This window comes from Nasonia vitripennis, chromosome 1 (assembly GCF_009193385.2).
Source record: "Nasonia vitripennis strain AsymCx chromosome 1, Nvit_psr_1.1, whole genome shotgun sequence".
Classification (NCBI taxonomy): Eukaryota; Metazoa; Arthropoda; class Insecta; order Hymenoptera; family Pteromalidae; genus Nasonia; species Nasonia vitripennis.
In genome coordinates, this window is record NC_045757.1 from 6584244 (window position 1) to 6609844 (window position 25601).

At 43.4% G+C, this 25601-nt stretch overlaps 4 protein-coding genes and 1 non-coding gene across 8 annotated transcripts in view; 1 reads left to right on the forward strand and 4 right to left on the reverse strand.

Moving 5' to 3' along the window:
• Nucleotides 1-87: 87 nt before the first annotated feature.
• Nucleotides 88-9816, forward strand: LOC100119437 (uncharacterized protein CG10915). The gene is made up of 9 exons (XM_001603166.5): nt 88-768; nt 1113-1214; nt 1285-1509; nt 1589-1891; nt 1969-2287; nt 2361-2456; nt 2540-2676; nt 5003-5326; nt 5400-9816. The coding sequence occupies exons 1-9, from the start codon at nt 607-609 to the stop codon at nt 5412-5414; spliced, it is 1683 nt and encodes a 560-aa protein (XP_001603216.1). The 5' UTR covers nt 88-606; the 3' UTR covers nt 5415-9816.
• LOC100119396 (threonine--tRNA ligase 1, cytoplasmic) lies at nt 9799-13784 on the reverse strand. 2 transcript variants are annotated; one of them, XM_001603130.6, is made up of 8 exons: nt 13645-13784; nt 12574-12651; nt 11906-12492; nt 11472-11823; nt 11232-11395; nt 10710-11165; nt 10345-10634; nt 9799-10258 (listed from the first exon to the last, which is right to left on the reverse strand). In XM_001603130.6, exons 1-8 carry the CDS (start codon nt 13684-13686, stop codon nt 10110-10112), a joined length of 2118 nt encoding a protein of 705 aa, XP_001603180.2. In that variant the 5' UTR covers nt 13687-13784; the 3' UTR covers nt 9799-10109. The 2 variants fall into 2 exon arrangements, with proteins under 2 accessions (XP_001603180.2, XP_008213480.1); XM_008215258.4 differs by having other exon boundaries at nt 13437-13767.
• A 628-nt stretch (nt 13785-14412) lies between these two features.
• On the reverse strand, nt 14413-14485 carry TRNAR-ACG. Its single transcript has one exon. It is a non-coding gene; the product is annotated as a tRNA-Arg (tRNA).
• Nucleotides 14486-14837: 352 nt separating this feature from the next.
• Nucleotides 14838-15933, reverse strand: LOC100679409 (UPF0488 protein CG14286). Its single transcript, XM_003424955.5, has 2 exons — nt 15683-15933; nt 14838-15481 (listed from the first exon to the last, which is right to left on the reverse strand). Exons 1-2 carry the CDS (start codon nt 15701-15703, stop codon nt 14957-14959), a joined length of 546 nt encoding a protein of 181 aa, XP_003425003.1. The 5' UTR covers nt 15704-15933; the 3' UTR covers nt 14838-14956.
• Nucleotides 15934-16119: 186 nt separating this feature from the next.
• The window catches only part of LOC100119365 (insulin gene enhancer protein ISL-1), a 37593-nt gene continuing 28111 nt past the window's right edge, over nt 16120-25601 (reverse strand). Inside the window, exons 2-6 of one of the 3 annotated variants that reach the window (XM_032596147.1) lie at nt 21274-21460; nt 20537-20847; nt 18117-18415; nt 17828-18049; nt 16120-17743 (exon numbers count right to left, since the gene is read on the reverse strand). In XM_032596147.1, coding sequence (XP_032452038.1) covers nt 17492-17743; nt 17828-18049; nt 18117-18415; nt 20537-20847; nt 21274-21460 — 1271 coding nt within the window. In that variant the 3' untranslated portion in view covers nt 16120-17491. The remainder of the gene's footprint in view (nt 17744-17827; nt 18050-18116; nt 18416-20536; nt 20848-21273; nt 21461-25601) is intronic. The other 2 variants (XM_032596148.1, XM_016981401.3) reach the window with 2 other exon arrangements.

Below are 25601 nucleotides of genomic sequence, written 5' to 3' on the forward strand. Positions count from 1 at the left end.
TGCCAACCACCCGGGCCGCACGTAACTCCCCCACCATACGACCCACCGGAACAAAAAACTCCCCAGTCCACACTACGCCTAAACTGCACACTAGCTATATAATCACTAGTGAGCGCGAGTAGAGGAGACAACGGGCCGTCGTCCAAAGCCAAAAGAAAAACATCTCGAGTCGCAGAAAGAGGACGACGGGCCAGATATCAGTCCGGCGGAACTCGAGCCTATAAAGATGCAGCGCCGAAGAGTGGCCCTGAAGCAGGTCGTCGTTCACCAGGTAGTACAGCTCTGAGTCGGAGCTTCTCTTCCTCGTCAGAGAGCAGAAGAGACAGAAGCCCGCAAGGACGACGGCAGCAGTAGCAACAGCGTCTCGTTGGTGCGCGCGTCGTCCCTGTAGCTCGAGATCTCAGCGACCAAGTGCTCGTCCCCGGGAGCGTTGAAGCCCACCGGTAGGTGGGGACGATGCTGCCGTCGACGAGGAGGAGAAGGAGCACAGCAGCGGCTCGTCGGGCCGCGCGTCACCGGCTGGCCTCCTAATACTGGCAGCGGCTGAACCTTCGCCGAGCTTCGTCCGGCTCCGGGAGTCGAGGAGGTCGAGGCGCCAACAGGATCATGGCCACCCAGGGACCGAGCAGCCAAGCGGCCGCTAACGGACCGCCCACCCCTGGCAAGCCACCACTGTCTGTGTCGCCCCAGCCCCATCATCAGCAGCAACAGCAGCAGCAGAGCAATAATTTTGAGCCTTTGGACAAGAGCTCGTCCAATACATTGAAGGTAACTTTGTAATCATTGTATATTGCTTTGGACTTCGCTTGTCATCAGAGGCATAGATTGCTTGGGATGTGTCTTGGCCGCAGGCAAGCGCTAAGTCTGCTAAATCAGTTTATAAACTTTGATAGCGCTGCTCTGCTGACTGAGCAGCGGTGTTAACTTTGTTAGTGCATCGTGCTGCCAGTTGTAAACACAAAGAAAATGCTAAGTTTTATTTATAAATCCTAGCTTGCACAACTGGCTGATTTGTTATGCCTTATTTAAACAATTTGAATTGTCATTGGTGGCAGCAATTGATGCTTTCCACGACTTATATTTATGAGCAATCCTTCTGTTTTGTGTTACAGCGTAACCCAAAGATGGAGCTGTGTAAAACAGATCTGCTGAAGCTGCTCGGCTACTTGGAGGGTGAACTGCAAGCCCGTGATATTGTAATTGCAGCTTTGAAGGTATGTGTATGCTTCGTTATTCGTACTAAAACGAATAATACAACTACTAACAATTTACATCTATCCAAAGTCGGAGAAGATGAAGCAGCTTTTGAATTCGCGATACCGAAGCGGGACGTCGGATCCTCACTCTGCGCTCGCTAGAGATGTGGCCCTGATTGGTGGTGCTAGTGGATCCCAGGGAAATCAGGCAGATCAGCTGGGAGCCACCCTTGAGGCTCTGATCACTCGGCAGAGATACATGAAAAGTCACATGGCAAACGTGATGAAAAACGCCGAGCTCAGACATCGAACGGTTAGTAGTTGAGCTAAAAGCTTCTCATTAACGCAATTTAATTTTGTTATACATAACGCGAAACGCATTCCTTACTTAGGTGATAAAGGAGCTGGAAGAAGAGAAGCAAAAGCACGAGCACGACACGGCCCAGGGCGATGACATAACGTATGGCCTGGAGAAAGAGCGCACTCGACTAAAGAAAGAGTTAGAGATGGAGAAACAAGAGAAGAAACGTCTTGAAGCGGAGGCCAAGAAATTGAGCGAAACTCTTGAGGAAGAGAAGAACCGACATAAGCAGATCGTTCTTATATTGCTCGCCGAGCGCAAGAAGATCATTATAAAGTACATAGAGGAGCGCAAGAGGTCAGAGGACCTTGCCCAAATACTCAGCGAAGAAAAGGTATGTTAGACAGGCGTTGAGAAGTTTTATATTTCAAACAAAAAAGAGTACTAATGACTTACCGTAAAATTAATCAGGTGCGCACGGACTCGATGGCGGAAGGTCTGGAAGAGGAGAGCAAGAAATCGCTGCACATGGAAGCGGAGATGGAGAAGCAGCAAGCGCAGTTTGACATTGAGAGGTCGCAGTTCCGCCAGACGACTGCCATGAAGGACAAGAAGTTGATGGAGCAGCAGCAGGAGCTTGATAAGCTCAGGGCTGAACTCGAAATGCTAAAAGAACAGCAAGCTCGCGTAGTGCTCAGAACTGTGGGGGTAACCCCACCACCGCCGCCGGCTAAACCGGCAAATCTTGCAGCCATGCCGACATTGAGGACTGCCGCTGCTCCTCCAACAGGTATTAAGCAAAAACATCGTCATTTCATTTGGATTCGTTTAAAACTTTAACTGAAACTTTTATGGTTTTACAGTGAAAGGAGCGGTTCTAGGCGCCGGTACACCAATGGTCAGTAGTAAGGTGGTACAACCCACCGCCACCGTCTCCAGCGTACCAGTCAGCGGGCCAAGTGAGTAGCGACTTTAAAATTCTCGAACTTAAATTTAATACTCATTCGATTCTTTGATTAAACGTTTGTTCTACCCTCTACAGCTACTGGCATCGCCAGATCTGTGACGCCGGGCCAGGCATTGCGCGGAGTTGTATTCGGCACAGCCGGTGCTCCACCAACTGCAACAACAGTGATCGATGGCGCAGTACCTGCTCCAGACGCCGCAACCGGCGCACAGGTAACCTATCCTCATTTTCCTAACCACTCGACGCTGATCTAAGCGAGTGTGGACGATGGCGAACCAGGAACGATAAGCTCCTTCAACAGTATTCTTTGATTTTGCACATGTTTATGTACTTCGTAAAGTTACATATTATAGAGAGGAATACTTTGAAAGAGTTTATTCGCCTAGTGATTGATAGGTAGTCAGAGACAATTGTACTCGACGCGATGATTCTCTCGAGATTGATGGAATTGATATAGTCATCGAAGATTTAATGTTTGCTAGGCTAGTATATACTCTACGTTGTGCTTAAAGTGAAAGTAAGTCAAGTATTTTAGGTGAATTTTTAATCGTAAATTTTTTAAAGTGAAACGCCAAAAACGGACGACAAAATTTACCGAGATAAGCATAATTTTTCGCGGAATAACTTATACCATACTGTTTTACAGTATTTTACGAGCGATATTAATTTTACTATATTTATCGTCATCGAGATCGCGATGAACGACGAGTGATTTTATATTTATTACTAATATACAAAGCTCTATATTGATGATTAGCTAGTGAAACTTCTAATTGCATCACGGTGATCCAAGATTTAAAAAAAAAACCCTTAGCGTCTATTTTTTCACGGTAGACCCAAGTATAATCAACTTTCTTAGTTGCGTCTAGTCTCGTAGGTTAACGTAGTCATATAATATTAGTGATATCAGAAAGAAATTTTTTAAAAGGTATAATATTTTTCTTAAAAGAAAACAAACAATAACGTACGCTTGGATTCGAAAGCTTTGGCGCAGGTCACTGGCCTGAAGAAAGTCAAACGAGTGATATATATATATATATATATATATATATATTTATTTACGTAAACAAAACAAGTCGTGATCGTCCTCGAGTTACACTCACAATAATCCTAAAATTAATTCTCGTGGACGACGCGAATCGGTTGACCGACGAAGGAAAAGACCATATTTTTCTTTCTAAAAGAAAGAGAGAGGGATAGACTCTCTTCCTCCCCCCTCGAGCGCAAACACTTATCTCTTTCGACTTTGCTGACTACCCCACTCCCACGACTCGCCCTCGAGCACTTGTTATCCTTCAACGGCGGTCCCTCGCACACACGTATACACGAACACGTTGAGTTGATCGTATGTATGTGCACGAGTCGATCCTTGAATTTATATTATATACACACACACACGTATACACACTTGGTTATTGATTTCTTGTTCTCTCTCTAGCTTTCCTTCTTTTACACACACAGAATTTAAAAAAAATGCACTTTTCCTTTGCCGGGACGCGAGACAATCGATTTTATTTCGCCAACACTGATTTTTAGTGGACTTTGCTTTTGAGAATTTTATTTCCTTTTTTTGTTCTTTTTAAGAAACATACACGAAATTCTGCTACATTGAGTTCTATTAATTATCATGATTTTATTCCGTTGCGACGAATTTTCTATTAACGAGGAGCACTTGTGTGTAACTTTCAACACGTTTTGATTGTATGTACTGTTTTAATTTATGTACACGATTATTATTATTATATTATCCTAGTTTTAGTTATTATTATTGTATATTATTTTATTATTACGACTATTATTTACCATTATTATTATTATTATTACTATGATTTTGAAAATGTATATCAACTGAATCCTGCATTAAATTGACGTATACAACTATCTGTTGAGCCTTATTTACAATCTTCCCCTGCAATTTTTTCCTTTCAAGAAATAATGATAAGCCTCTGCACAGAGCTAATCGCGCGAGCCCCGAGAAAAATACGCCTTCGCGTAAGTCTAGTTATAATGAAGTATACTTATATTCGCGTAGATGCAAATTGGCGTATTTTTCTTCGAGCACGAGGCGATTGGTCTCGCACTCTGATTTTATTTTCTTGGTAACACACTCGGCACAGGCTCGTCGAAGGGACACGCCGTCGCACCGGACTCGCTTCGTTGGGTAGTGTGTGTGTGTGAGAGAGAGAGAGAGAGCGCTGCACCGAGAATTGGATTACTCGCTAAATTAACCGCGCTTTTTTATCTGCCGTTAACCGCATCTTTCGCTCTGTTCTGCTCTATTTTCTCTGTCTTCTATTAGTTATCCTTGCCTGTCGCTCTGTCCCTGCTGATGCGCCTAATGGTTTGCGGTTGCACTTGCCTTTTAGACACACGGAAGAGGAACAGGCTCGTCGAGGGACATTTTAGAAACGCTTACGCTCTAATTCGATTTCTATTCGATTACCTCTGGTTACCTCGTGCGAAATACCCTTAAAAATTGTCGATCTCATCGTATAAGTATAGGCTGCATCAGGCGCATCTCTTGTTACATTCTCGCAGACGCTGAAACGAGTTCCCGGACCGGTGCCGCCACCGACAGTACCAGCGTCAGTGGTGGCAGCAGTACCTTCACCAGCAGGAAAGAAGCCGATAGTGATTCCGCCAAGTGGCGTTGCGACTGTGGCCAGGGGAGCTCCACCACCGGTGCCACCTAACAAGCCAGTGGTTCCGCCCAAGAAGGAAGTAGCCGCTGCCTTCCTGAGGAGAGCCGAGAGCAGTGCTGCGGAACAGCAGCCGAGCAGTGTCAAGCAGTTTGTCAAGCAGAACACCGTCATCGCCAATCCCGCAGCGCAACAGCCCGCCGCCGTTGTCACCGATGACGAGGTAATTTTTGTTGATGTCTGCAGGTTCATCGCTTGAATACGTTAATGTATCGCTCGAATACAACCTTTTTCAGGCGAAGCCACGTTGATTTCGTAGGTAGGATGATCATCGCCGAGAGTCTTCTACGAGAGATCGCACCGGAGCCACAGAAGAATCTCCTCATCCAGCCATCGATTTTTGAGCGCAATACAGTACGACGGGACGAGTCACGAATCAAAAGCGCAGCCGCTCGTTTTGCAAAAGTTTTAATAGCGAATTGTCCCCTTACCGAGATCCATAGCGTAGCTTCCTAAAATAACTCGACTCCTATTGAGAGTCCTATTTATAGGCGATACCGCTCGACGGAATGTATATCAAACGGTACGGATGATCATTCATGTACACTGCCTTCATTGCACGCTCGACAGGTACACTCAACACGCGCGAATAAGGCATTTTTTGCGGAGAAGGTATGTTATATCGAGTCGCGTCTTTACGTATCAATCGCAGTATAGGCGAGAACTAAAAGGTAAGACAAAACGAGAGAGAGATACGATCGTTTCTTGATTATTAATTTTACGATCTACTGCGACTTGCAATATTGTACGGTGCGGCATTTTTTAACGCATCATTATATAGAGAGAAAGAACTTTGTAATACACTTGCGCATGTTATATACATCTCTTTCCGTTGTAGCCGTTACACGTGCAATTTTTTCTTCGCTTCGAAGCAAACGATGTATAATTATTACAAATATACATGGACGCACGTCGTGCGCGAGAGTCGGACATAATATAGGTCTACCACTTTGTATTTTCCTGCCTTCCGTGAAGGTCCTCTTTCTCTCTCTCTCTCTCTCTCTCTCTCTCTCACTCTCTTGAGCCGAGCTATATTATATCAAGTTCGATCGAACGACACGAGCGCGAATAAACACAAAGCACAACCAGAAAGATGGTAAAATTAGTAATAAGGAGACGCACGAGCGGGGTTATAATGATGATTAATCGCAAAGCAATACTATTACTACTTACTACTAAACTACTACATAACTGACTGTGGCAAACTAAGTTATTGAATACTCAGAGCGCGTCGGAGCTATGTTTGAAAACGACGGGATAGAGGGGTCGTCGTCGTTTCTAGTCGCTCGCGCGAAAATTTCGAGAAAGATTTACCCATGAATGAGTAGCGAGAATTCGCGTAAGTTGCATACTCACCTCTAAAGTAGAGACTCGTAGGAAACTCCTCCCGGTTCTTCGTTTGCCCTTTTTTTTTTAATTTGTATATTGACTGACCGTGCGACGGTCTGCATGTATTTTTTTACGGCGATTGATTTTCGATCGTGCGAATATCAGGCATTATATACTTAGCTGATTAAGTATTACAATTATATGATTTTCCTTTTTTATATATGATGATTTTTTTATCCTTAAGTTATATGAGTGACGATAAAGAGATATAGAAAAATGTATAAATGAATGTATAAATGGATGGCGAGAATCGCGAAGCGCGCGTTTTATTGTCCTCTTATCATGTGATCTCTATGTGAATCGTTTTAAGGCTATGCACTTGACTCGATCAAAGCGTATTGTGTTAATATTTTTATTAACAAGGGACTTTCACATATTATTTCGACTACGTACAGTATCAGTTGGCTTGCGTTATGTTCAAGAGGTTTTAAGATTTTGGTCGAGTCAATTGCATTTAATTATTTTTCTTCAACTGTACTGTTTGACATAATCTCCCTAATCGAAATATGGTAATGCATAGTCTTCCAGGATTCTAAATCGCAAACTATGACAAAGACAGGAATGTTTCTGTAGAACAGTATTTGTCTTGATACGAGAATCGCAGCATGACTTGATGCGTGTAATTTTATCGAGCCATTTATATTGATTGTTTTAGGCCGAGTCCTTTTTTTCTCTTTCGATTTGAAGTAACGGTCGATTAAGCATTTAAGCATGTCGCGTTGTATACTTACTACTCGACAAAATTGTAAATAGTAATTTAAAATAGCGTATTATATGGAATATCTGTAAAAATATCATAATCAACTGAATGTTAACTAAAATACTCAAATTTAGCACACCACACAAACACAAACATCCGAGCAAGTTGTCTGGCAAATTTTTGCCAAACAGGTATTGTTATATTAGTTCACTCAGCACCTCAAAACATTTAGTGATTTTGTATAAAAAGTCATACTCGAAATCATGGACAGTGAAACTTCTCCACAACTATCACGAAATGTACGCGAATCGAGTATATGGACGTTCATTTTAAAATGCAATCATCAAAAGAAAAATCAAAAAACCGTAGCCAAATGCACAAGAGAAGAGAAGTTTCACTGCATTTTGTAAGCTGAACAGATAATGGATAATTTCGATGAATTTACTTAAGCATCTTTGTATAGAAAAGAAAATGAAAAAAAAAAACAAAATATACGTACCAATACTAAAAAGATCGATATTATAATTTTCACTTTTGCTGTACTTTGTAAATACACTCGTGTACTACAAAATCGAACAGGAAATTCGATCTCTGGACAAAGACTGCGAAAGGCGTATTATATGATTTCGAGCTTCGACCGCTTATGCTTCATTAAAACTTCGCCTCTCACTTTCATCAATAGTAATTGTTTCTCTTAGCGTCTATTCTGAGTTTCTTTACACCGATCTATCGAGGGTTCGAGTGAATTCGTTTTTTCGGGCATTACAACTCAGGTTTCTAGTGTATTGCAATTATGTCATAAGACTGATGAATACGGGCAACTTTGATGTGAATTTATTCTCCTGACAATGTCTTCTCTTCAGAGTTAATTTCACTTTCGATAACGACTCATTGACTGCATTTTACAAAATGTACAAACTTAATCGTAATATTATTTCACATTTGATCGGTGACGACTTTGGTCATTTAAAACGACTGATCGTGACCATTGGTTTTTCTGTAACCATCTACGCTTTTTGCATGAATATGAAATTCTATCTTTTATATAACTTTTGAACGCACAGGTGTACCGATTTATATTCAAAAATCACTCGAGCCCTCAGTATATAAATTACGAGTAGAATTAAAATAAACTATCGCTTTATAATCAAATTTTTCAATGGTTTCATTTGAACATAGAACATTATTTATTGCATACACTAAAGGAAAAGTACTGGGTAATAATGGTTGTTTGCCAATGAAAGGATAATAATTTGGATTTCCTCTAGTTTTTCCAAACGAGTATAAAAGAACACTTTGTAGATGTAAAAGTAGAGGTGTTAGCATTATAAAATTACAATCACGCGGGCAGACGTAGCGATTTTATATATATATATCAACGTTATCACATGTTAATTGTGTATGTCAAAGTGCACTAGATTCTTTTCAACTCTGTTCTTGTATTTTACTTTCGCTCCTTGTTGCTGTTATAATCCGACCAAGTATAAAAAAAAATATATATACCTACATAACTTTGTACCTCTAAAGAATTTTGACATGTCATGAAATTTGACGAACGATGCATCGAAATAGTCTGTTTTTCTTATTGTCCACGACAGTTGCTCCCTTTCTTTTGTAACTTTCGATCAAATAGTTTTTTTTTTTACCAAGAATAACGAAAGTGTAAATACAAACAATAAACTTGAAAAAAAAGTAGACCAAGTAGGGGAAGAAGAACATAACAGCGCGATTTTGATACAACCGCTGAGGGAGAATATTGTTGAAGGCCGAAATTGGCTGTATAACTGAGATAATAAAAATGAAACCTAAAAGTCGTAATTTATAAGATACACACATAAACACACTCTCGAGTCATCAATAGCGAAGTCCCGTTGCAAAATGCAGAACAAGATAAGTTGTAACGACGTTTTGTTTTGTCTTTCGAACATTGTAATGTTGTGTCAGAGAATGAAAGGTTCGTTAATGAAGCCCGAATACAGTTTTAGTAATATGGTAACTATATAAAAAAAGTCATGTTTCACAAAAGTGTATTTGTTAAGTAATTTTAGAGAAAACCGAGCAAAGGTTTTTTCCCTGTTGTGCTGTAAATATTAATTGCTTAGAGAATATGTAGACAGTAATGATTGCAGAAAGCTTAAAAGCTGAAAGCGTATTATAGAAATCTTAACTTTATTTCTAAAGGTTTGAAGCCACTGGTGTTTATGCAACAGTAACATTTTCTGATTGTTTGGTCGATTCACTAGTTCAGTTCCCTTGATTTCTGTAAATACGCGAAAGTCGTAACAAATCATTACGTTAAATCTTCTTTAAGGAATATCTTAATGTTGAAGAAATGATTTAGCGAAATAATTATAGCGAAAATTAGACTCATACAGAGCGTATAATGGGAATCGCTTGCGATCGACTATGATATCCTATCTCTCATCCTTTCTTTTCGCTTAGTTTTTACATGGCTGAAGTCGAAAGCCATTTCTGTCCAAAATTGTAACGACATTGTAACGACCATTACCATCAGTGATGTAAAAGATTAACAAAAAAACACAATATAATCAGTTTGTGAAAAATGAATGACTTTCTTTATTTGCCTTAAAGCTCAATGAAACAGCAGTCGAATACATTTTGCTACTGAATTTATTCGGCTGCTTGTATTTTATTAAAGAGCCGCTGTGTACAAAAAAAATCGCGTATCGAAGGAGGGCCAATATGCAAGAAAGTACAAATCTACAACGACGAGTAAGTGTATATGCTCGCGAATGTAACCCAGAACATATAAGTGCGCGTAGCATCGTAAGTATAAAGATAATGAACTTATGCATAAATATTAAATATTACAAATTCCCTAAAAGTGATTGACGCCTTAGAAGTTCTCTTCACAGTTACGAGCCTTGGTCTCCTTGAAAGTCTGGAATTTCTGGATGAGGTCGTCGACGCCGATCTCACCGTGTACCTTGTTGTCCCTGGTACGAACGTTGACGGTACCCGCCGCCTTCTCCTTCTCACCGACCACTAAATTGATCGCGTAATTTATAAGTTAACGAAACAAAATAGTCTTTATGAATGTCGATGATATATTGTAATAGTTTTCAACGTACCAAGGATAAAGTTGAACTGATCCAACTGAGCATTACGGATCTTCTTGTTAAGCGTGTCACCGTGATCAGTATCTACCTCGGTCATGAATCCGGCAGCGTGGATTTTGTCGCGGGTCTGGGTTGCGTATTCATCAAGCGATGGACCTACAGGAATGACCATCACCTGGCGTGGCGACAGCCAGAAAGGCCACTTGCCTGCATACGACTCCGTGAGGATAGCGATCATGCGTTCAACCGAACCTAAAATCGCTCGGTGGATTATAACCGGTCGCGTCTTCTCACCCGTTTCGCTGTAAATCATTGATCAAATTAATTTTTCATAATGTTATCCGTTTATCAGTTTTCCGATATAAACAATCACTTACTTGACGTAGTTCAAGTTGAACCTAATAGGCAGCTGGAAGTCCAACTGAATAGTAGCGCACTGATGTGCTCTCTTGAGTGCGTCCATAATAGTAATGTCAATTTTAGGCCCATAAAACGCTCCATCACCGGGATTCAGGGTCCAGGGCTTTCCAAAGGCATCCAAACTCTCGGACAACGCTTTCTCAGCGGCGTCCCACACGGCGACTTCACCGAGGAACTTCTCAGGCCTGGTGGAGAGGCAGAGATTGAAGGTGAAGCCAAAGACCGAGTAGACGTGGTCGAGGAAGTCGAGGGCGCCCAACATCTCGTCCTTGATCTGCTCGCTCGTGCAGAAAATGTGCGCGTCGTCTTGCTGGAAACGACGCACTCGAGTAAGACCAGTTAGCGCACCGGAGAGTTCGTTACGATGGAGCACACCAAAGTCTGCCATTCGCAGAGGCAGCTCGCGCCAAGATCTACGAAGATGATCGTTATTTCACAATTGTTTGCTTTAATGTCTTCTTGTTGATAAAGGAACTTACCTGTTTCGTACGTCAAAGATCATACAGTGACCAGGGCAGTTCATCGGTTTGAGCGCGAAAGTTTCCTTCTCCACATCAAACGAGAACATGTTTTCGGAGTAGTGCTGCCAGTGACCGGAGGTCTGCCAGAGTTTGCTGTTGTAGATGTTCGGCGTTACGACTTCCTACTCGATCACAAATCAAACTTAGCAACATCAACGTTTAACCAGGTAAGCACTTAGAGAATATTGCAATACATACCTGGAAGCCTCTCTTCTTGTACTCGCCGCGAATGAACTCGACAAGCGTGTTGTAAATATGCGCTCCTCTTGGCTGGAAGAAGCAAGAGCCAGGCGAGAGCTCGTGGAAAAAGAACAGTTCCTGTTCTTTACCGATTTTGCGGTGATCTCGCTTGGCTGCCTCCTCCTGGAACTTCTCCCATTCTTTGAGCTGCTTCGAGTCGGGGAAGCTGATACCGTAGACGCGCTGCAGCGTCTCTGCGTTCGCGTTACCCTCCCAGTAAGCCGACGAGCTCTTGGTGATCTTTGCAGCCTTGATCTTGCCAGTATTACGTACGTGAGGTCCTCGACACAAATCGATTAGAGGTCCGCATCTGTTTAAGATTGGATACTTTTAGAAGTATTTTGTTTTAAATTTAAAAAGTAATCTCTCATTATAATGATGTTATCGCTTACCTATATACAGTAGTGGTAGGAGTCTGGACCTTCTCCTTCAGAATTCTAACTTTGAATTCATTGTACTTGAACATTTCCAACAGATCCTCTTTCTTCATCTCCAGCCTTTCGAATGACTGCTTGTCTTTTACAATATTTTTGAACAGGGACTCCAGGTAAGGAAAGTCCTCCTGGGAGATACCCTTATCTTGTCCCATGAACATGTCATAGTAGAAGCCATTTTCAATGGGTGGACCATAACAAAGACAACCTCCATATACCCTCTCAAGAGCTTCTCCAAGAATGTGAGCACTAGAGTGCCAGAAGACTGCCTGAGCCTCTGGATCATCGAATTTCAGCAGTTGCAGCTTACAATCCTTCTCGAGTGGCCTGTCCAAGTCCCACAATTCATTGTTTACCTTGGCAATGACTGTGTTGTCAGCCAGACCCTGGCTTATTCCTTTAGCCACTTCGTAAGGAGTAGTGCGCCAACTTTGAGCTGGTACTTCTTTTCCATCAGGGAGAGTCACGGTTATCTCAGTAGACGGCTTTGCCTGAAGGTCAGCTTCGTATTCAGCCTTCAACTTATCAAAAAGAGCTATTCTCTCCTGTAAATTAAACGATTTATCAGTACTAAATCATTGCAGATAAATTTATTAAATATTTGAATTGTTGGTGAATTTTTTTACCTGGATGTAAGAAGGCCATGGATTCAGCTCCTTGACAGAATTTTTTTCTGGATTTGCTATTTTTTGCTTCATTTTTGCCTAAAATAAATAATAATTGCCATTAGTTATATGTAAATCTCAATCCATTATTTTACAATCTAACACTAAGAAAAGTCAACTGAAAGGGGAAAAGCAGACTGGACACAGTGTCCTGCAAATGATGAGGAAATCTCAGTTATAGGTACTCATGAATGAACAGGTATGATGCAATCCCAATCTCATATTTGTGGATTGTACAACTCTGTTTACAAACTTTCTGAGGCCAGTGTGAGCGCACAGATAAGTGATGATCGGGGATTTACATAAACAATTAACCGAATTAATAGCGGGAAAAAAAAAACAAATACAAGGGCCGAATCGACTGTCGATTATCACTATTATTATTCACAGTATGAATCACATCGGCAAATTGTCGTCATCACGCGTTTCCGACAACGCGAACGTCGTAGCTAAATTCCCCGTCGAAGCCGGAAATTCATCGTTGCAAAATGCGATAAATATGCTATAATCGTCGCGTGAAGGCGAGCTCGCGGCTAATCTGCGAAATACCAATTCACCGGCTCAACTCGACAAAGACACAAACTCCAAATCACACCAGCAAAAGACTGCCCTCGAAAACCCTTCGCACATAAATAAGTACACCACAATCACGCAAAAGCGAATCTCCAGAGTGTATATAAAGAGTCTCCGGATGAGTTTGTAGGTTAGGTCGCGGCCACGCGCTTCTTCCTCTTTCTTTTTCCAAAACAACTGGTTAGCTATCGGACTGTTAAGTGACTATTTAGGCCGGGGAATCTGATGGTCATCATCATCGAACAACGAACCAGGGCGCGTAGCGACTTCCACCTAGTGCCGGGCCGCACTGTTCGTACAAGACCAATACCCCGAGAGGCAAGACTCGCCAGCAGCATGCCTCCGACGACCCCCTATTATTAACACACTCTTGCTCTCGGCGATTCTCTCTATTTATATACACGTGTGCAACTAGAGAGTTTGTTGCTCTCTTTCTTTTGGAGGAGACGATTATCGTGCCTTATCTTGCTTCTGCTGCTTCGGCCCGGCCACGTCTCCCATATTGCAGTTAGCTAACGTCTATGAGATCTACACTGAGTACTCGCGAGTCTCGCGATGCTAGTTCACTGCTGACTGCGATATGCGGCGGTTCTGATGCGCGAGTAGAAAGAGGTAGAGACCACGTGGGTTGTTGAGGTGGTGCGAGGTATATGTTATATATATAGGTACCTACTATACTTGTATGTGTTCGTAGGATGAGAGATAGGCGCATAGGGATTAGGGAATGACTTTTGCGGCTGCTTGTAAATATAGCAGACAAATTTGTTTATTCACGCGCGGTATCGTTGAATTTTTTCTGCTAGCTTCTGCTCCGATTTAGCAGACGACGCAGCGGGAATTTCAAATATGCGGCTTAACTCGAGCGATTATTCGCAGCGATTTATAGATAAAAGCAACGATAACGATTAATAATGACGTATGAAATTACAGACTCGTAATATATTTAGGTAATTCATCACGCGAAATGAGTTTTTCACACGCCAGTCATCGCGTATACGATAAAACGCGACTGTGGTGGTGCGCGAGTCGACTTTCGCACACACACACTCTCGCAATCTGGAGTCGGGCTTACGTCACGTTCTTCGCAGTCTACCAGTACGTCACAGGCGAATACAATGCAAAATAGACGGTCATATTGTTAAAAATAGGGCGAAATAGTTTGATATTGTTGTTTCGAAGGTAATTAGAGCAAAATGAGATTTTCTTGAGGGGTAACAAAAAGAAGATCGATCCTGCCAGGATTCGAACCTGGAATCTTCTGATCCGTAGTCAGACGCGTTATCCGTTGCGCCACAGGACCGGTTGGGATCGTATAAATTGTAGTCGAACAGCTGAAAAAAAATTAAAAAACGGGGGAGTATCGAGAGATTTTTATCATCGTATCCTTACAGCCTGATTGACGAAGTGGAAACGGAAAACTTGTGAGAGAGTGTAAAAAACGTTTAAGAGAAACGAAAAACATAAACAAATGCCATGTTTAAAAAAAGAAAAACCTTTTCTGAGCACGAGCTTTGCGGTTTGGCGCGCTCCAAAAAGGAAGATATTAACTATTGATAACGTGATATTTTTTACATTTTCTTTGTAACACTCTTGAATTGATGATGTTTGACAAGTAGAAACAAAATATTTCAGAAAATAAATTCACCTTTTTGTATGTAAAATAGTTTTCAACATTTTTTTATTTAAATAAACGTATCAAATTAAATTTAACTCTATATAAAGTCAGTATATGTGTACATCAAATATGAATATAGTAAACAAGACAATTATTTCATGATTCACTGAGACAAAAGTTAAATTTGAATGGTTCGTTCGATACGTCTGGATTTATTATCGCTTTGCTGTTTGCCTCTTTGACATCAGATTCTGAGACTTTCTCATTTGGATCCGTTGAATTGCAAGCTTTCTTTATGAACATTGATTTCTTTTCAGGTTTTTTGCTGGATGTGAATTTTACAAATGATGTGGTCTTGCTGAATTTCTTTTCATCCTCTGCCATTTTGGTTCTGTAATCACCAAAAGTGTTTCTCATCACTTGTCGTTTCTTAATAAGCGATGCATTATTGCTCTTGAGTACGTTCAAGCTTTTGGTCATGTTGTAGACTTGTTTATCCTGGAGTTTCATGTCCATCAGTCCAGCTTGTAATTGTTGGATACACCAACATAACTCTAGTTCAAATTGGTCCTCAGCTTCTTGATTTAATCCACTTGCTGTTCTGGCAGGTTCTGTATTTGATGTGCTTTGCTGTGTTTCTGGTGGTTTCACCAGCTTTGGAGGTGGTGCCTTATTTCGGGGCTGTCAAAATACATTGTCATTTGAATTTTTTAATCAATAAGGGATTATAGAAAACATTTGTGTACGGGTATCCTAACTCAATTGATTTCAATGCAAGAAGCATATGTAAACATAACCCATAAAATGCACGTGATTGTTGACAAGTTGAGAATTTTTCTTGATGCAAAAGAACAAAATAACCAATACAACTATTATGCTTACCAATTTCGATTTCGTCGGCATTATAGTTGATTGTAGAAGACCGTTTATCGCCACTTATCCAGTTTTAAATAACAAAGTGTTTTGATCTGCGTCTTTTGTTTTTGACGACCAGTGCTGCACTACTTTACCGATCGCAACGCTGGCTCTGCTTTTAAAAGTCGTCTGCAATTCCGCATCGACCATTCGACAACAATACGTGTAAAATATATAAGTATTTATCAGATAACTTTTTGAAATTCAGATTTATTTTCAAATTGAAAAATTTATTTATTTTTCATTACCTGGTCGATCATCTTCTCAAGATAAAAGATCCTGGTATCATGCGTTAATTTCTACCTTATCGACATGGAATAAAACAAATTTGTTAAACAAAAATTTATTTTATAAATTGACAATTAGGAGCGAAAGCTAGGATTTAGGTGAAAAGAGTAAATAAATTTTAATTTCGAGAATTTTTTTTTATTACGTACACTGTGCCTGTATAGAAATATCATACAAATTCCGAAATTACTCGAAGAAATTCGGGAAATTTTACCTAAAATGACAATGTTGCATAAATCGCGTATAATATACAGCATTAGAAGAGACAATTCCGCAATATAACTTCTTTCTTATTATCATTCGTTCATCGTCATCGTCGTAGTCGAGACGTGAACACTTCTCCCAGAGTTCACGCATCTATGATGTGCGTCTATTTACAAAGGATTTCACTGCGCTCGCTTTGGTATTTGTTCTGCTTGGCTGACGATGCAACGCACGTCGAACAGTACGTAAACATTCATGATAGAATGTGGCTTTGTTTCTCACGACATACGCGAAGTTGCTAAAATATTTTCGACGCGAAGGTACACATCCGTCGTATTCTTTTCTTATTCTCTTCGTCAACACATTGATTCCTCGAATAAAATAATTATTTACAGCTTTTTTTTCATCATCTCGTATATGTACAGCGTTCCACGGAGTAAGGGAGAACGAATATCGTGGCAACATAAATTAAGCGTCGAACAATCGTTTAACAAGTGAACAACAGGTATTGTTAGGGTGATGAAATTGCATGCGCAAAAATCATGATTCGTTGGTCTGCATTACACGAACAAAGAACCTCGATCGTCCATTTTAAATGTACACTTTATCAAAGAAATCGAAGTACGATAAGATAACGCTAATTTCTAATCCCCACTGAATCCTATCGTATAATAATACCTAGTTTTCGGTTCATACAATTTCGTGAATATAATACTTCCACGAGATCGTCATTTACTCGTTGTCAAAAATAAACATTTTTCAAGAGAAAAAAAATGAAATTTTACAAAACAATGTCAACATAATCATCATATATATCTTCTGATTCGCTTAAAGAGCAAAATTCTCATCAAGTCAGAAGCTTACTATATAACAACATCAAACACACTCTCGTTAACAATCTTTTTTCCGAGACTTCAGGATACACGCTCCTGCCCAAGTTGTGCACTCGAATCACTGGAGCGAATCACAATAAAATAATTTAATTTCGAAAGAGCGGCAGATCCCGTTATATCATCGAATTCTGATCCGCTCTTTTTAAAGCAGCCTCGACGACATCGCGTCGTTCGCTACTTTTTTGTCATTCAGCGTTTATCGACGACGTTCTGAAATAACAAATCAGAAAGCCAGCGAAATTCAAATAGACCGCTGCCATGATTCACAGATCCTACCGCGCTGCAGAACCGAAACTGAATCTTCTTCGGTTTCCTACTGCATGAGGAAGTTGCCGGCAGCCGTCGCCGGAGCAGTACCAGTGTATCCGCACCTGAGATTCAGCGGGCGGCACTATGGGCTGCCGGTGTCGTGGTGGAGCGAGTCGCTATCGCTCTCGAGGTAAGTAACGTAACTGTCGGTGCTGTCGGGATGCTGACCCATGTCTGGTCCGGGTCCGTTACCGCCGCCAGGATGGTGAGGTCCCGGAGGGGGCAGAGGTCCACCACCGCCACCGCCACCGTCGCCCATCGGACCGGATAACATACCCGGGGGAGGCAGCTGCTGCGGTGGTCCGCCACCGCCGTGCATGTCGTAGCCGTGCATCTGAAATTGCCATCGAACCAATTATCCATCGACTCGACTTGCGAATTCAAGGAAGCGAACGCATAGAGAAATCTGAAAACCAACCTGCGAGACGAGATGATGGAAGGAAGGCGCGTTCGGGTCGAGCCTGTCCAGATCAGTATGCAGCGCGAAATCCGACAGAGCCTTCCAGGGCGGCTGATAAGCCTGCACCTCGAGCGGCGTCATCCCGATGGGGCTCTCGTGTCTGACGGGACTGCTCGCCACCATGGGTATCCCGTGCATACCTCCGAAGCCCAACTTGCGCCCGTCCTGAAACGGGAAATACTTCGTTAAGTTAGCTTAATTTTTTTGACATCGACGTGCGGAAAACAATACACACTGCAGGACATACCTTCTCCTGCTGCATCTGCTGCTTCATAGCGATGGTCTTCTTCTTGTCCTTGCAGCGCTTGTTCTGGAACCAGACCCTGATGACCCTCGGACTCAATCCCGTCATCTCGACGAGCTGCTCCTTCATGAGAGCGTCGGGTCTCGGGTTGGCCGCGTAGCAAGTGCGCAGCGTGTGCAGCTGCTTCTCGTTCAGCACGGTGCGCACGCGCGTCGGCTTGCCGTCGGAGCCGCCGCCCTTGTGGCCCGCTGCGCCCCGCGCGCCGCCCACCGTCTTGTGCGAGCCGCTCTCCGAGCCGGAATCTGCAATTTTTTTCATCTTTGTTATAGCATACCTCTTCCATCTATTCCTGGCCGAAATAGAGAGACGCGGAGAAATTTGGAAAATCTCATTCAAGCCGCGCGCGTCCCATTGAGAGAGCTCGGAGGGAATGCGCAGCTATATTTGCTTAGGACGCGAAAATAGGCCCGGGAGTATTTTTTTTTTTTTTTCGACTTTGCGTTGCTCCTTTCTCGAGCGGTAAACACACGCGGGTCTAAAACGGTATATGCCCCGGGATTCTCGCCATTGTCGCGAGCTTACTCCGCTTGCGCAAGAGAGTAAAAGTCATCGCGAGGAGATATCCTTCTGTGCAAACGACGGGAGGAGCAGACGGAGAGACAGAGAGAAAAAAAGGCGAAGAGATCGAACGGACTCTCGAAGCGCATAAATGAATGTTTAATCGCGTTCTCGAGAGGAGCTTCCAAAAAGAGACGAGTGCGCGAGCGCGAGGAAAAAATGAGATTCGGTACACACACACACACACACACACGCGCGCTCGCAGACGAGTAGAGTCCGCGGTATTCCAAGGAGAGAAAAGCAAGAGTATACAAGTGGCGGTTCTTTGATCTCGCCGCGCTGCGGTACGTTCGTGTTTTTTTTTCTTTATCCCCGCTCTTCATTTCCGATAAAAATTTGTCGGCGCGGCGTTTCCGAGGCCCTCCGATTTTCGATCGAAAATCGATACGTATATTCCGAGAAACCGCTCGGTACACATCAAGTGCCTGTGTGGATATATTTCGTAACGATCGCACGATTAAGATCGTCGCTCGGCCGCATCAGCTCTCTCTCTCTCTCTCTCTCTCTCTCTCTCTCTCTCGTCGAGTGCCTGTATCGTAATCTCGGTAAATTTGCTTAGCGATAGCGCGCTTGCGCGAGTCACAAAGACGACGAGATATATAAAGTCGAACAAGTGGACCTCCAGATAAGAAAAATCCCATATCCTCGACGTGAAGAGAGTAAGAGAGTGGAAGAAAAAAGCTTACATTATTTACGGCGAATCCGCGCACCGACACGCTTTACGAGCCTTTAATAAAGCATAATCCGACGGCGGCTACCGCGAACGCGCTACCGGATTAATGAGCCACTGTGTGTGTGTGTGTGCACGTGCTGCGTGCGCGGGGTGAAAGGCAGGAGTCGTCTCAGAGAAAAATGATAAAATAAACGAAGGATGCGCTGCTGTGTGCTCCGGTAGTTGGCGGGGACGTGTTACATTTGACACCTATCCGACGTCGAGAGAGAGAGAGAGAGAGAGAGAGAGAGAGAGAGAGAGAGAGAGAGAGAGAGAGAGACAGCTCGAAATTCCGGTCTACCTCTATATACGCGCGGTAGCTTTACTGCAGCGACTCCTTCTTCTTCTCTCCTCGGCGAGAGATTTTCAAAATCTATATACGCAGCATTATAGACTGTAGAAACAGCGCGTGCTAATTACGCGGGGGACGGCTACCGAGCGTCGCTGCATGGGCATAGACGATAATACGCCGCTGCGAGACGACAGTTTGAGCTGGACGTTAGCGAGGAGAATGCATCAACGTCGTGTATAAAAACCGGCTCGGGAATAATCCTTAGGTTTTATTTATTTATCAACGTCGCTCCAGCGTATGTAATAACGACGATCCGAGATGCGAAATTCAGTAGCGGAGGAAGCTTCAAAGGAAGGGTCGGCCGTATAATCCATCCGCCGGTCAAGCTTATGGCGAGTTTAATCGCCTCAATTATCAACACCTGCGCAAAGCCCCGACACGCGACTACGTCTACGTTATGTAGAGCGAATTATTGGCGACTAAGCCACACGAGCTCTGTTTGCTTTACCGAGAAGTTTATTTACTTTCCGGGCCCAATTAACATTCTACGTCCCTCGCTTCAACGCGTTAATAGTTTAGTGTCCAGACCCGTGTCCGACTCGCTGTTTTTGATTCTCTCTCTCTCTCTCTCTCTCTCTCTCTCTCTCACGCTCTCAGCGGAGCTTGATTAGAATGGACGCGCGCTCGCGTTTAAACTTTAACGCCCGCTCGTACTGCGACGAGTTGTAATTGGGATTAACACCCACTGCTGCCAACTACTGTTTCGATTTTCACGCGTATATACATAGAATATATACACACCCGACAGCGATCCGTCGTTCGGATGCAGGTGGTGATTGTTGTTGGTGAGATTGGCGTTGTTGTTGTTCTCGTTGCCGGGTATTCCGGCGGGTACACCGCCACCGCAGATCTTCTCACCCTCGAGCGCGTCGTGGTCGTGCCGGCAGAAGAGGCCGTCGGACCTCAGAGCGAACTCGTCGCCCGGGACGAGCTGCCTCATGCAGGCCGAGCAGCGGAAACACTCCAGGTGGTAGATCTTGGTCTTGGCTCGCATGACGAAGTCGTTCTTGTTGAACGACTGCCTGCACTTGTCGCACTTGGTGCCGAATAACCTGCGGGCGAAAGAGAGAAAGTTTTTATTTTTTAGTGTATTACGCAAGCTCGCTATTTTTAAAAATACCCGCGCTTTTCGCGTTTGTTGCGACAGAGTCTGAGAGAGAAAAATATATATATATATCTCGTCGTTATTTTCGTTACAGCGAGCTGCGCGCGTCCGTTGTATTCGCGATGTTTCTTTTTCTTGTCGCTTACCTTTTCAAACAGATCCCCTTGATTGATTGGCAGTTATCGAATCGAACGCGTCGCGGGTAAATAAACGTCGAGCTCGTCGTGGGCCGAGTGCGTGTGTATACTGATGTATGTATTATTATCTTACTTTTTCGTGCTTTTATAAATAGAACGCGGGCGAGTTTGTATATTTTGACGATGGTTCTTTTCCTCGCGATGATTTATTTTTGCAGGTTGTATTGTAGTCTCACCTAACGTAGTCGTCCTTGCAGTAGGTCTTGCCGTCGCGGACGAAGCATGTGCAGCTCTCGTCGAGGAACTGCTGACAGGCGGCGCATTTTAGGCAGGCTGCGTGCCACTCGAGGTCCGGGGCTACCCTCAAGATCCACTGGTCGTGGATACGACCGCCGCAACCGACGCACAGCGAACTTCTGCTCTCTGGAGAAGAAATTTGAGGGGTTTGTTAGATTTGTGAGTTTTTTTTTTTTAATTCTGTGGGAGTGTATATTTGATTATTGGTAAGAGCTCGTGTGATGTATATTGATGATTTGAGGGAAGCGTTAATGCTTTTGAATTGCAATAAACCGCTAAGCGCCGTGTAAAACTGAACCATTTAAGTCAAGAGTATCGTATAAAATGTTATAGCACAGACTGCTAAAGTCCGCAAGTCTCGCCTATTCGTGACTTAACAGCGGATTTTAGCCACACTGTGCTATAAATAATTCTATGATAGAGTTGTACATTATAAGTATGATGTATTGAAATGTCATTCGAATTAATGCAATATTCATTCGATTTCACCGTGAATTATTCACTGCACCAAACCTATTTTGCTATATAATTGATATAGCCGCATAACCAATTTAATTTTACTACTCGCGCGCCATGAAGTGCAAATCTCAAAACTTTCAAGTCATCCAATCATACCATCCTCGCGAGAAAATTCATCGTCTACAATATCTAGCAAAAATATCACACTTCCTTCATACACACAAGTCAATATCTAAAAGAGCCGGCAGACACGTCTCGACGATAACCGATAAGCGCAATACACACCGCTGCTACTTTCGCCGCGATCACGGAATTACGCGCAAACAGCTCAAGAGACGATCAGCCAAACAAAAAAAAAAAAAAAACAACTTCAACACGTCGCAGAAAAGCAAGCATCAGTGATTTATCGGCTCGCACGCGCGGCATCGGCGCCTTTGTCAATTATCTCGTTTTAACACTCGCCGCCCTTATCGTGTACTGTTTTAGATAATACCGCCGGATTATGCTTTCGCTCTGAATCCGGATTCGAAAATTGCGCAAGAAACGTCACGAAGCACCGAAAATTCCCCGTAATCACATATATTCGCCTGCAACGCACATCAGAGGACAATAAACGGGCTGCAGCGTTGTTGTTGTTGTTATTATTGTTGTAAAAAAAAATTAAACGAAAAAATAAGCGAGAGCTGCCGGCGAGAAGATTGAAAAGGTGTATACAGGCGCGCGGTATATATCGAGGGGATATACATATATATATATATATATATATATAGAGATTGAGCGAGAGTTGCGCAGTACGAGGTAGGCGGAGTCGTGGACAGGAGACGCGGTAGGGGTAGCTTGGCTCCTCCTATCCAGCAGACGCTCATTCGCTGTGCGAGAGAGGGAGAGAGAGAGAGAGAGAGGCGAATATTCGATTATGTTATACACAGCTGCGATAGAGAGAGAGAGAGAGAGAGAGAGAGAGAGAGGCACACGCGGTGCGTTGGTATTATGCGTGTGTGAGAGGAGAGCTGAAATTGTTTCGCGAAGAGAGGAAATTTATGGATTTATTTTTCAGAGAGAGAGATGCGGACGATCGACGTGGGCTTTGATTTCGAATGGTTTTTGCAAGATATGTTTTGGAAAAAGTTTTGTTCTCAAAAACCTTGTTGTACATCACAGTAGACGATGCTGAAAGCTTGACAAAGACTCGTCTTAAGCGAATAACGCAGGCATGACGTAATATTCCAGAGGGAAAAAGAGGGAAAGCTATCCTCTGAAACGATAGTATCTATATACATACTCAAGTTTTATGTAAGAGCTGGAAATTGAATAATGATTTCCATCTTAAGCACCTCGTCTCTCTCTCATCACATATATATTTTTGCCTCAACGCGCGCGGCTCTTCGTAATAATCGAGCAGCTGTCATATCCCGCACTCAACGCGATAATATTTCTCAGCAAACACTTGGATACTCTGCATCCAAGAGTATATATGTATAAAAGCCATTTCTATGTAAAAATATCGCAGTCACTCGCTCCGTACACGGTGTATATATCTAAAAGAGCAAATCACGAGTTTGTCCGATAAGGACACCTATAAGCTTGCAGAGGATCAAATGCGAAGGTTATGAATATAAAGGAGCGAATACACATGTACACACACAGCCGAGTGAATTAATGGTCTCTCGGTAATACGCGGGCACGCGTATGCGTATACATATGAAAAATAAAATAAAAATGTATTGATCCCAGAGATCTCGGCGGAGGTGCGTACACGTGTACCAAGGCGTCGGCCAATAAGCGTAATTGATGTAGAGGGAGAGAGGAGGCATAAATATACATAAAACACAATCGACTCGTGTCCTCGGGCCGGTCGATTAATTAAATTTGAGAGTATACACTGTCGCGGCTCGAATTTTTTTTCTTCAATTTTATCCTTATACCAATAAACTGCCTTGCCTGAATATACACCATCGCTCATACGCAGCCTTATCTGAGCATTAAGTCTCCTATAAGGATTCACTGGGCGAAGAAAAAAATCCTCTCTCAAAGGGAAAAAAATCAGCGCAACGATCTGCGATTAACTCCGTCAAAAGGCAAAAACAAAACTCTCTCTCAAGATTCTCTCGAACCGGAGAAACACAGCGACTACTAAAGCGATTCCCCGGCACACACACACACACACACACACGCGCGCGCGCGGGCGAGTATAAATACCGCGAGTCTCCGCAGCGCAGCGGTCGTGTATTCCCTCGATCTGGTATAGGTATATATATATATATATATATATATATATATATATATGTGTATATACAGCGAAGCCTCGGCTGCAGCGCTTGTCGGTTTCCGCGACGCTCTCGACGACGAGTCTTGTTGCTCTCCCTATACTCGCGCAAGCGCGTGTTAAAGCCCTTTCTCAGCGGAGCCGATAAGGAACGCCGCGAGCAGGCCATGTACGGATTTCGCTCTCGGGGCCTTTGTGCTCGAGCCGACAGCGGCAGCTCTGCGCGAGGGAGAGAGTCAAGTTTTTTCCTTATTTTTGTTCTGGTTCGCTGCATTGGGAGGGAAAAATCGAGGTCGCGATTTTTGGCGCTGGAAAAGTGTAAGGGGCGAAATCGTCGCGTGTGTGTGCACGCAGAGGATTGACCGCGCAGTGAGTGCATAGTATAAGGTATAAGAGAGAGAGAGAGAGAGAGAGAGAGAGAGAGAGAGAGACAGAAGAGCCGAAGGATCGGATCGAAAAAGAGAAGAGGTGAGCGGCGCCGGTCCGCGTGTCTGCGCTGCAGTTCAGAGGCGCCGCCGGCGGCTTCGGTATTTCATTAACACCTCCGCTAATTATTTCTACTTCTCAGCTCCTTCTTGCTTATTTCTGCACGCGCATAAGCAGTGTGTACGTAGTTCTTTGGATTTTCCGAATAGGCGATACTTTTGCGGCGAGGTGATTCGTCGATGGGTTTTATTACGCCGGAGATTTCCTTTGATTCTTGCGCTAGGAAAATCTAATGGATAAGCGTTGGCTATTGTTTTATCGGCGCTTTTATCGGCTGAGATTTTGAGATTTCGCACGATAAATCAGCCGAATGTTAAACGAACCGCGCGAATCCTCCAATAAAAAAATCAGCTCCTATAATATCCTAATATAAAATACATCCCATCGCTCTATCCGTCCACGCTCGCACGCACACATACGCGAATATATGCAGCAGCAGCAGCAGCAGCAGCCGAGGCTGTTTTTCTCCTCTCGGCTCATTTGCCTAAATTTAGGATGCGCCACGTCCGTCCGTCCGATATCCCCGCCGAGTGCGCTCTCTCCGCGCGCCGCCAGGTCCCCCCGAAATTTATGTAGGTGTTGGCCATGGACAGCCGACGCTCTCCGTCTCTCTTTTATCAGCGCCGCTTTTTCTCTCTCTCTCTCTCTCTCTCACTCGACGCACATTCCACCACATATACAGTCTTCTGTATACGGATACACACACGCACACGCGGGCGCCTGGAGCAGGTTCTAATCTCCTCTCTCTCTCTCTCTCTCTCTCTCTCTCTCTCTGTCGGCGAGATCCTACACTTTTTTCCTCTCCTTTTGCTTTATATATATATAGAGAGAGAGAGAGACGCGGCCGATTGATTTTTCGCTCTCGGAGCGCGAAATTAGACGCGCTACCGAGCGGCTCCCGCGTTTCTCCTTAACGAGCGGCGATCCTTCGCTTTTGGCCTTTTTTTTCCTTCGTTCGGCAGAGAGACTGCATGCGAATGGCTCGATTATACCGTGCTTTATGAGGGCTCCGCCGTGGTCGAGATAACGGATTGACTGTTTCTCTCTCTCTCTCTC